Source organism: Trachemys scripta, chromosome 7 (genome assembly GCF_013100865.1).
Source record: "Trachemys scripta elegans isolate TJP31775 chromosome 7, CAS_Tse_1.0, whole genome shotgun sequence".
NCBI classification, from domain to species: domain Eukaryota; kingdom Metazoa; phylum Chordata; order Testudines; family Emydidae; genus Trachemys; species Trachemys scripta.
In genome coordinates, this window is record NC_048304.1 from 8,411,947 (window position 1) to 8,424,219 (window position 12,273).

A 12,273-nucleotide genomic window follows, 5' to 3' on the forward strand; every position below is an offset into this window, starting at 1 on the left:
ATCGATCCCGCACCATGAGGACCCGAGGTAAATCGATCTAAGATACATCGACTTCAGCTATGCTATTATCGTAGCTGAAGTTGCATATCTTAGATCAATCCCTCCCCCCCAGTGTAGACCAGACCTTTCAATGATATGTCTATTATTATTCTTGGATCATTTCCCAAATGCCTGTTAAGTTTTAGTGAACTTGAAAGATTCCGTGATAAACGGTATAATTTGTAAGTTGAACATGATTATGCTAGTTTTGGTCTTTTCATGGATGCATGAACTCACCATCAGGGTCTTTTGGGATCTCTCCACCATGGTTCTCATTTCACGGTTCTCATTCCAATTTGCAGGCACCTTGCATGGTACCTAGAAGAGGGCACTGTGCCTTCTCCGGCTTGTGAAATTTTCCAACCTCCGTGGAAAACCAGCTCCAGAAATGATGTCAGCCAAGACAACAGCTCATTTTATCAAACCTTTTAGGTTTCCCTTTCCTGTGTTAAAATGACCCAGAAGGGAACTTTGTCCCTTGCTGTGACATGGCCGCAAGGCGGGCAGCACTAGCAGGAGCCAGAAATCAACAGAAAATGTAGGACCGTTTCCCATGGATCTCAGCATGTCTCTGCTGCCTCGCAGAACTGCCTTGCAGCATGAGTCTTCTCCCTGCCTTTCTACCTTGTGTGGTCACTATGCCAGCTCATACCTTCTCTTTGCATCTTAAACAAGCAATGTAGGGCTGAGCTATGACTGCTCAGGTTAGCAGCAACTCACAAGGTTTTTGCATTGCACTGAGAAAGGACCGGGATAGGTTCAGTTGTTACTCCTGAGCCTTTTCCGCTTTACTCTAGCCATGTCCACTGCCTGTGTGGAGCAGCAGAGCTCATGCAATGCAGAAGAGGCTTGGCTGCAGTGGGATGTTACTTGCTATTCCCCTCCATGGACCCTACCCGCTTTCCAATCCCAGAGCCTCTCCACCTTACTTCAGAGGAGAATTGCGGCCTAAAATCAGGCCCTTCCACCCAGCACCATATTTTAAACTAAATGAACCTTCCCAATGTGAACACACACCCTTTTTTTGTTTTGTTTTATTTGGAAAATGCCCAACCAGGCTTTGGAAAACCCTGCTCAAGTGGAATGTGTGAAGCTCAATTTTTTTTTTAATGACTCTTGATGGTAACTTTTTCAGTGTTTCTGATTTACAAAAAGTTTTAGACCTTCACTGTAAGGTACACTGGGCCCTATGTCAGGCAAGTTCCCTTCTTTGCTGGGTCTTCTGCCTATAGATTTCCACTCCTATATGGAGCAGTGGATCTGTGAGAGTTCGGCCTCTCCCCAATCCTTGGCAGTAGTTCATTTTTCCTGCCCTTGACTGGAAAACCAGTGAGAAAATACTAAATTGGAATGGTGCTGGGAAAAGGCAATTGCCCCCTTGGAGCTAAGATCAGCAGCAATGTCAGTAGGGTAGGTGGACCTGGAGGATATGCACATCAGGTCTGCTAGAGCAATGTGACTGGCACATTGAAGTATACTGCAACGAGTGAATTTCAGAATACTTGGGCCAGATAGTCCCCACCCTTCCAAAAGCGGTGTGGGGGAGAATACAAAGCAAAGTCTCTCTCTCTCTCTCATGTCTACTGTTTTAACCGTGTTTCAGCTGTCTCCACCCCTTCAGCCCAACCAGATACTTCTCCCATGCTGTTGACACCACCCTAACCTTCCCTTGGCCCCTAAATCCCTTTCCCCTTCCACTAACTTTATCCCTTAAGCCTAGACTCCTTTTCCCTTACTTCTACAGTCAACAAAATTCTCCAACAACCTCCAAATCTCCTGGTGTGGGTGGGTCTCAGGTCAGTCATCTCCCTGATGTTCTAGTCAAATCTGGCATGCTCTTGATTTTTCTCTGGGTCAGAAGTCCATGGCATTAACCCTCTCCCTACAGCCAACCACCTCTTCCAGCCTTGGAATCTTCTATAAATTAAGATGACCCCTGCTAGTCCAATATACAAGGCAAAATGTATTGAGATTGCAGATGAGTGGCTGCCTCACAGCACTCCCTGGTGGCCTTAGGGCAGCACTGCACACAGCCTGCCACCTCAGTTTCCCCTCTTGCATCCCCAAATATACTCCACAGAGGGTTCTTCCAGTCCAATCACAACAGCCCTCCTTAAGATCTGATTTATTAACTGAAAGTGCAAACGTCTTCCCTAAAGCTGGGTACAGCCCAAACGCCCCAGGTCTGGTCAGTTCTTCCTGCCTTAGCAGGCTATGCCCAGTCCTTCCTAGTTGGAGCAATTCCCGTGGTCTTAGGTTAGGATCTTCCCTGTGGGAGTCTCTCTCTCACACTCTCTGCAGTCTCTCTACAGCCCCCTGGGCTTTGTCCTTACTGCAGCTCCCTTCTGCTCTCTGTTGTAAAATGCCTGATCCCACCCCCCATTCTGTAGACAGGATTGGCTTGGCCCCAAGCTCTCCAGCTCAGTGATCTTCAGAGGTACATCAACAAAGGAGATGTGGTAGGGCCCAGCTAGAGGGGAAGGGATTGTTATCTAAACACTTCTGTGTCTGATAAGGGTTTACGTTTGGTTCTCTTTCACGTGTGGGTTGAGGTTTTGTGATTTTTTTTAAGTGGTGTGCCCACTTAAAGATACAGAGATGTAGTTTTATAGTACTCCATTACTATATATGGAGATATATCTATCTCATAGAGCTAGAAAGGACCTTGGAATGTCATTGAGTCCCATCCCATCCCCTGCCTTCACAGCAGGACCAAGTACCATCCCTGACAGATTTTTGCCCCAGATCCCTAAATGGCCCTTTCAAGGATTGAACTCACAACCCTGGGTTTAGCAGGCCAATGCTCAAATCACTGAGCTATCCCTCCCCCCCAACAAAGCAGACTTGCTTTCAGATGTTTCAAAACAGGACTCCATCTTTTGCAGTCCTCAATTATATGACACAGCTAAATAAGAAAGGGATCAATGTGTGAAATACAAGCCTGCAAGGCGTACTTTGATCCATATGCTCTGAGTGTTCCCCAAGGTATGAACATGGGACACAAGATAGCCTTAAACTTTAAACATAGGCTATGCGCTGATATGGGCCTAAATATTAAAGCTGATCTCATGGGAGATACCAATGGGTTAAATACCCTTACATCACATGAGAAGGTTTGATAGTTAAGCATCAGGGGAAACAAACCAAAGACAGAGCAACTCATGCAACGACTAGCTGGAAATTGCAAAGTCAGATAAACTTTGTCAAAATCCCCAGACAAAAATGTCATTAAGATACAATTAAGGTTATAGACAGAGACCAATTCCCAGGCAAAAAAGAAAAACTTCATTAAGATACACTCAAGTTGTAAACACACACATTAGTTACAGTCAAACTATATAATTAGAACACTGTAGTTATTAAAATGATCAATGTTTGGAAATTCAAAGTTAAGGTTCAGGTTACTAAAATAAATATTTGAATGTCAGGAAATTCATAGTTCTGTTTCCACAAACATACTCTGACCCCATAATACTGCCCACTATCCACTTGCCTTCTATTGTGGTGTTCTGAATTATTTCAGAGTGTTACAGAGCCATGCGATGTTTCATTCACTATACGTTTGGTGGGTAGAGGAGCCAATGAAATGGTTGCATTTATAGAGTGTTATTTCTGGACTGCGGGGGAATGGATAAGACACAAGATGCTAGTGTTTCTTGCTGTCAAGACATGGGAGCTGAACAAGAGTCTGTATCTGAGTCAGTGGGTCGCTTGGGACATACAACAGGAAGATGAGATACATGGATCTGTGTCATTAGCAGTTGGTAGTTCCAATACAAACCAAAGTTAAACTAATACAGCTACAGCACTGAGACAATTCTGATAGTTCTGGTTCTCTATATCTTTGCAGTACAATCTGGTCAATACTGGGAAATATTGATGGTAGCATAAATTGGCAGGATATGAGAGATTATAGGTAAATATACCAACTAGATTATATTTATTGAAATGACGTAAGAGTTACTGTACGTTTATCCACTGCAGTTGCATTTTCTACTTCATGAACTACATTTTTATAGAAATGCTGATAACTGCTAAACACTAGATCCAGTCAGAAAATGTTCATCGAAACAGTTTTTCAATGGAAAATTCTGTTTATGTCAAAAAGTTTTGAAAAATGTGTGGCTTTTTTTAGTTTTTGAATTTTGTTTCCCGGGGAATTTAGAAATTATTGGTTTAGTTCCGTTGCAGAACAGAAAATCCAGTTCCTTCCCAGCTTTACTAAATACATTGAAAACAAGTGGAGCACATACTGGCATAGGAGAGCTGCATATCTAAAATAATAAGTGGAGTGCTAGATTTCTTCTATGAAGGGCAATTTTTTTTCATGTTACCCTATTGGTCACAGTCCTGGAAAGGACACGTATATAATGAGGCTATGCCAAACAATACCTTATTACGAAAAGTGTCTCATGTTAGAATGACATGCAATATAAGTAACGACTTGATGAGATCCTTGCAACTACATTTAATTTTCAGGGCTTTTAATGGGAAATGGAGGTTTGAGTTCTTGTTTCATTCAATCACACTTTTCATTATGATTTCTCAAGATGAAGTTGTAAACGTTATCTTTTTCTTTTTAGCTTCTATAGTGATTGGGAAATGGTGGTGTGAAATGGAGCCCTGCTTAGAGGGAGAAGAATGCAAGACATTACCCGATAATTCTGGATGGATGTGTGCAACTGGCAATAAAATCAAGACCACCAGAGTAAGTCATGTTTCCATTTGTAATCCACTGAAAAAGAATCACTTGCCCTTGCTCACCCTTCTACAGTCACCAGGAATGCATCTTGCTTTTTTATAGAAGGTTGGCTAGCTGCTTTGTCAGCAGCCAGCGCCCTTACCCTCTCCTTACATCAGTCAAAGGTTTACAGATTCAGAGATCTCAGCTGAGCCCGGGTTTTCTAACTGGCATCTCAGCACTGTGTACCTTTCTGAACGTCATTGCCTCCAAGGAATAAAATATCCTATCAGTAGGCTCGTTTTGGGTGGTGAAAGATACAATTATGAAAGCCAGGGGTTTATAGGAATGAGATTTTGCCGGCTAGTACTTCTTAGTAATAGCTAATTTCTGAGTCCATGGCTTTTATTTCATCTACAGTAGACTTAGTTAAAATGAAAGCTCATTCTGCCCCCAGTGTGCAGTGCAGAAAGGCGCAAACACATGGGAAAAGACATGGTGGGGCTGTGCAGCTGGGCAACACTGGCTTTCCCTCCTCCATTCAGTCATCTCCCAGTCACTCCATTGGGAAATGAGCCCTGGTTGGATGAGGAAGCAGGCGAACATCTACATTCAGGAGCTGTTGGAAGGCATGTGAATGAAGAGATCATCCACCAGGGCTTGGCAAAAAATGTTGTCCTACAAGTTTGTTAATTGAAAAAGGAAACATTTGCAGAAATGTTTTTGACTTCATCTAAATGTTCCTGCACCTTAAAAAGGGAGTTAGTCAATCATTCGCCCTCTCCCAGAAGAAAGAGAAAAATGGGGAAGGAACTATGATTCACTGAGTCCCAATTTCTTGCTGGATTTCTTTGTGGAGTGGCCGAGCCATGTAGCACCGCATGTTTATTGCCTGTCTGTTCTAAATTGAAATAGCACTTAGAGATTAGGCCATATAGCATAAAAACAATTACATGTCCTAGTAACTCTTTCCCTAATGAATCACAAATTTCAGAAAGGGCAAATATTTAACAAGTAATGTGAGGAGAAATTTAAAACTTTTGTTATTTACATTATTATTGTTCTTGTGCTAGATTTTTAATGTAACACCCTACGGTAATCTTGCATTCTGCCTTGCAAATATATAATTTAGGAATCTTATTAGTTTTTATATGAATTTGTAATTTCTTAAGCACCACCATCCAACAGCATCCTGTGAACCAAGCTGTAGGTAATAGTCAATATCTAGTAATGATAGTTAGAAACTTAGCAGTGAAACTCATTAATATTCAGATGTGCAATCCAATTTAATCAGTATGGATTATTGTATTTCATTTAAATTGAAAACCTACAGGTACTCAGAAATGAAAAAAATATGTCTGCCATGTACCCAGAGGAGTTATTTTAATTAGCTTGTGTAGGGTAAGCTTCTAGCAGCATTTTGTTTTGTTACCTTGAAACATTGTTACAGAACAGAATTGATGAAGGCAAAACGCTTAATAACTATCTCTTAAATCTCGAAGGCAGAAATCTTGCCTATACTTTTGGATTAGTTAAACTTTGCTTGAAGTCACCTATTTGATCCTTAAATGGCAAAATAAAGCAATCGACTCCTGAAATAGAAATTTAATTTTTGTTCCTTAAAAAGCCCATTGTCATTTCAGATAGCATAGGAGAAAGGTGTGCTACAGTAATATATTGGCCCAGATCAGATGAGTGAGGGCTGTGTGTCTCTGTTTGCATATATTTCAATGATAGGAGTCAGGAAGAAGCAACACCAGTCAGCCAATATCTGGATATATCCAAGATGATTAGAAAAGGGTTTAGCACAAGTCATTCTGAGCCTTAAACTGCTTTGCGGTGGGTGTTCGCCTTACACAAAAGAACTTTGGGGGACTCAGGGACTGGTATCCTGACTATGAACATTTCCACAATTATATATGGGATAAAAATCCACATGCTTCAGGGCATAAACCTAAACTTAAACCTAACTGATAGATAGGAAGAAACTCCCGCTATGGTAGGTTATTCCACAGTTGTCCATTCCAAGCAGAGCTGAATGAAATATTTTCAGCGAACAGTTTATTTGCTGAAAAATGCATTTTTCAGTCAAATGAAAGCATTCATGAATTCGGGTCAAATTCAGTGAATTAAAATGAAATAAAGAATTAGCAAAAGTCAAAATGGTTTGCTTCGACATTTTCAAAATGAAACGTTTCAACTTTTCATTTTGAAATTACCTTTCCTTTCAAAATCAAGCTAGATTTGTTACAAACATACATTGGGGGGGGTAAAAAAACCACCCAGAAACAAAAAGAAAAGAAAAAACTGATTTTTTTTCGGTTTCCGTTGAGCAAGAAAGAACTAAAAAATTCAGCTTCAGTTTGACTTGAAACAATTCTTTTCTGATTTTTTATTATTATTTTTTTTTGGTTCTGCCACCAAACTGAAAAATATTCATTCCACCTCTAGTTACAAGAACACTTGCACCTTCCCCTGAAGTTGGCTGCAACTGGCTCCTGTCAGAGAAAGGATATTGCGCTTGGTGGACCATGGATCTGACCTAGTATTCCTGTTTCTCTAGCCCTTTAACTTTTAACATGGTTGAGTATTTAAGATGTTCAAGCCCAAGACTGAAAGAGCTGTCCACAGCTTCTACAAATTGATTTATTTTCTATTGATAGATCAGCTGTCTGAAACTTTGGCCAGAAACTGTTTTTTTTTTTTATTTATTTGGGTCTCACATCAAACTTTTTTATCGCGTTTCACTTGTTTTAACAGCAGCATGAGTTTTGGAGATGATTTGAAAAGCTTTGATTCTTCTCTTTCTTCACAAAAGTATCAGAGACCTGGCTGTGAGGTCACACTGCAACTCACAGAGTGCACAACCTGTTCCAACCAGTAGAGCTCTACTGGATTGGGCTCTCTGTAGGCAGAGGCTGGATGGGTTGGGAGGTGGAAATCTACCCTCCCAAGTTGGTGCCAATGAGCAGGGCTACTATGTTGGGGACTGGAATAGTAGCTGCTGACCCTCTGATCATGATCATTTCCCTGGACCCAGTTGTAGCTTTCTACACAGACTTATACAGGGCCAGAGATCCTTGCACAGCATGTAGATTTTCAGCAGGCATCCCAGTGCAGTCAATCCACTCTCCATTGTACCATTCCTGTTCAGAGGTTAGGTGATTCAGAGGGCTTTGTGCTGGCCCTCTGTGCCAGGTGTGAATTTAACCCAGTATCCAGGTGATTCAGCAAATTGTCCTATTTTTACTATAATCTACACTAATAATAATAGTGCCCTCAAAGCACTTTACAAAAATAGGTATATTTCTTATCCTCATTTTACAGATGGGGAAAACTACAATGCACAGAACTTAAAGGATTTGCCCAAAATCACACAGCAATTCAGTGGTTGAGTAGGATCCAGGTTTCTTGATTTCATATCCCCTGCTCTAACAAGTAGGCCAAGCTGTTTCTCATAAATAACATTCAGTTTACAGTATATTATGCCATCAGGTCATTTTTATATTGTCTCCTGAGTAGCGTAGGTGAAAGAACTACTCACATTTCCTAGGCGTTTGCTACTTGCCCAGTATTACAGCAACAGCTGATGTTATGGTCCCTTGAAACCTGAATCCCAGAGCATATTCAGCTCCCTTCCTGCCTGAGCTAATAGCTGCAGTAGTACATCAAAGAGAGTGGGATTTGTTCAGTCTGTATGAGAGAAAACCCAGCACAGAAGATCATTTGTTAATGGCAAATCAGGACAGCAGAAAATAGGACCTGGAAAGAAAATTCTGGAAGGTTTTAGGATTTTTTTTAACAGGCTGAACAGGTTAATATGCTGGCCTATATTTCAGATTAAATTTCTATTTAGAGCACTGACTAAAGCCCTTTGTTTTTGCTGTAACAGTCATTCTAATTAAGAGGTCACCTCAAAGTAGTGAAAAGAACACAAGACAGTAAATATCTTTTGCTAAAACAATTACTGCTGCATCCCATCATACAGTCTACTGCTCTGCTAATAATTGTTCTCCTAATTTACTTTGAGCCTACTGAAGTCAATGTGAGTATTGCTACTGACTTAAATTGACTAGAGAAGGGCTTATACTATTCATTTATGTGTATTGATGTAACCAAAAAAAAAAACCCCCACGTCTTCTCAAGGAAGCTAATAATTTCAGCGTCTGATAGGCCACTCTTATTTCAGAGTCATAGAAACCTGAACAATGGCCAGTTTTCCTTGTAGGGTTTTTAGCATGTTCAGGTAGATCAAGTCTCTTTAATCTAATGTAACCAACCCCTCAGCTGTCTCTCTATGCAAATAACTGGTATTCCACAAGCTAGTCATTCAAGAGAGCTGAAAGATGCTCTTGCCCATACATCCCTACAGGAGCTGACCATGATGCCTCCTGAACACCGTCAGACCAAGCTGGAGCACAAAGCAAAATGCTCCTCTCAAGATATGAACTCAGACACCCATTTGGCAGAGACGTGTGACACCACCAGCAGACGATCAATCCAGCTTTTGTGTTCATTTTTGTAAAATACTGTATATAATTGATTATTTTGCACTTCATTGCAGATTCACCCAAGAACCTAATAGCATCTCCTGGATGAGGGAACCACTGATTTACAGAGGACAACATATTAAAAATTTAAACCATCTTCAAGCATTGACAAGCCAAATGGATTTCTTATTTGCACTTTGACTGTTGACCAGATAATAACAGTGGCTTTACTGTGTGAAATAAAATATTCTATGGAAATAACACCCCAGATTTTTGACAACAAAAAAGAAAAATGGTTCTTTGGTAAAGTTTTCGTGATTATGAAGAATGAACAACCGTCTTATAAGTTTGGATCTACAATTTACTTTATACCATTTAAAAGTATATATATATATATAAATATATATGATATTTTGAAATAAAGCCTCACTCTTCAAGACATTAAATAGTACCACACTTTGCTGCAACTGCTGTAATACTTTTTTTTAATGATCTGGAAGACACCTACCAGTTTCAGAGCAGTCAAAAGGGAGAGCGAACCCACGGCAGCACCAGGACACCTGGAGCTATAAGAATCGTGACGATGCTGTGTCAACAGCTTCCTTTTTCTTTCAACAGAGTATTGGAGAGAATTACATTATTCCATTTTCTTGTGTTCTGGAGGCTTTTTCCCCCTTGTGCAATACTAGCATGCTGGCTTTACTTACATAACTATACTTTATACTTAACAATGATGAGTCTATCCTCTTCCAGGAAAATATTTTTAGAGCTATTAGATAGTCCATGAGGAAGAGAAGGACAACTCTCGAATAAAATACAGTATGTATTAAGAGTTTATTTGGCAGAGTTTGGTAGACTGCGGGCTGCCTTCTTATTAAAGGTGTACGTACAAACAACATCTTCAGACTTTGTATAGGTGGCATAGACTCCAGTAAAAATGTGATTGCTAACTCCAAAGTTTTTTGCATTGTTTACTCGAGAATACAAAAACGGATTTTGTTTCTTAACGTTTGATTAAGATGAGTTGGGATTTGCACAAGGTTTGCTTCTTGCTAGCATGTCTGGGTTGCTGCTGTCTTAGTCCTTCCTATAGACAAACTTGCACTGTTTAATTAAACTGGTTTACTTAAACCGATGAAACCCCGCTGTGTGGACCCTCTTATTTCAGTTTGAGTGGCTTATTTTGATTTAGCTTAAAACTAATTGACTTAAGCTCAGCTGATATAGGACATTCTTAAAACAAAATAAGAGTTACCATGCAGGGGTTTGTACCAGTTTAACGAAATCAGTTCAAATTAACACCTTTATTTAAAGGAGTGCAGCTCTCTGTGTCGGAAAGCTCTTAGAATGATTATGGCAGAAGTAGAACCTCGGGGCCGGAATGTGCAAACCTAATTTATGTTTGTGAATATTTACTCACATGAGTAGTCCCTTTAGTGGGAGTACTCATGCGAAAAAGTGCTTGCCAGCGTGCATGAAGGCTACACAGTCTAGCCTTGGGTATTTGTAAATTGAAGAGGTGTATGGAAGTGCAGAAGGTATTTTATCCAGTCCCATTTTCTCTTCTTTAATATTTTCAATTTCCTTTCACCCTAGTTACCTGTCTCTCCCAAGACCGCCTTCACCCAGACTAATCAGTTTTAATCCAGTGCAGAGTAACAGCTGAGCTCGCTGACCCAAAGTCAGTCAAAATTATCCCACCAGCTTTCTTCCTCCTCTAGGGCAACCACTTCAGCACCTGATATTTCAGGAGGTGGAAATTTGTCACTGTAATTACAGTGTATGTTAAAGCAGAAGTGCCAAGTGTCACATCAGATTCCACATGGACTTTATATGCTGGTAACTGGAGTGTTGATCCTCAATATAAAAATGGATTATTGCTTCGTAAGAAATAGTTTACCACTCTCCCCTTTTGAATAGATATTTGGTCAGTTTCTGTAAAATCAAAACATGTCTGAATATATTTTTTCTTGGGTGTATTTTGAGATCAGAATCAGGCCATAAAACGTAATGCTGGTTTCTTTCAACAGTCTTCCTCCCCTTCCCCACCCTCCACTCCCACTCCCACTCCCCGCCCATCTTACTTTTTGTCCAACAAATACCTTTCTCCATCCAGGGCTGGCTCCAGGCACCAGCAAAGGAAGTCAAGTGCCTGGGGCGGCCAATAGAAAGGGGCGGCATGCCATCCGTTGTTGGGGCGGCACCTCTGGGTCTGCAGCGGCAATTTGGCAGCGGGTCCTTCAGAGCCTCGCTTCCTCTTCGGCGGCACTTCGGCAGCAGCTCAATCGCTCCGCTCAGTCGGGAGCTGGAGCCGGCCCTGTCTCCGTCACTCTTGTCAATAGCTCAATCAAACTCCTATTAAAATCAAACAGAACTTGCCATCATAAGAACTGAGGTCTTGTCTACACAAGGGACAGATTAACTAACAAGTGTGAATTAAAAGTGGATTGGTTAAATTGAATTAAACCCCTGTGTGGACACTCTCATTCAGAATTAAAGTGGCCTTACTCGATTGAATTTAATTCACTTTGAAACTGAATTAAAGTAAACTGTATTAAGGCCACTTTAATTCTGAATGAGAGTATCCATACAGGGGGTTAATGCAGTTTAATTAATCCACTATTAAGTCACACACTTTGTTAATTCAGACTAACTTTCCTGAGTGTCCCCATGTAGACAAGCCCACGGGTAAACCCCAAGCAAAGACATCTGGATTTGGCCCTTAGGAGGACATCCACTCTCCACTTCCATGTCCCTGGAGATTCCCCTGGGTAGTGGAACAGATATGGCTCAGCTATGCGTGGGAGAGTGGGAGGGATAGCTCAGTGAGGGGAGGGATAGCTCAGTGGTTTGAGCATTGGCCTGCTAAACCCAGGGTTGTGAGTTCAATCCTTGAGGGGGCCACCTGGGGATCTGGGGCAAAATCAGTACTTGGTCCTGCTAGTGAAGGCAGGGGGCTGGACTCGATGACCTTTCAAGGTCCCTTCCAGTTCTAGGAGATGAGATGAGTGTCTTGCACCAGATGTGCTCCCACTGCACAGCACATAGACCAGCTGTGCTGTG

The 12,273-nt window shown here is 41.1% G+C and overlaps 1 protein-coding gene across 1 annotated transcript in view; it reads left to right on the plus strand.

Moving 5' to 3' along the window:
- TAFA1 (TAFA chemokine like family member 1) overlaps positions 1–11,387 on the plus strand; it is a 349,574-nt gene extending 338,187 nt beyond the window's left edge. The window contains exons 4-5 of the mRNA XM_034777734.1: positions 4,623–4,747; positions 9,285–11,387. Coding sequence (XP_034633625.1) covers positions 4,623–4,747; positions 9,285–9,302 — 143 coding nt within the window. The 3' untranslated portion in view covers positions 9,303–11,387. The remainder of the gene's footprint in view (positions 1–4,622; positions 4,748–9,284) is intronic.
- Positions 11,388–12,273: the final 886 nt, after the last annotated feature.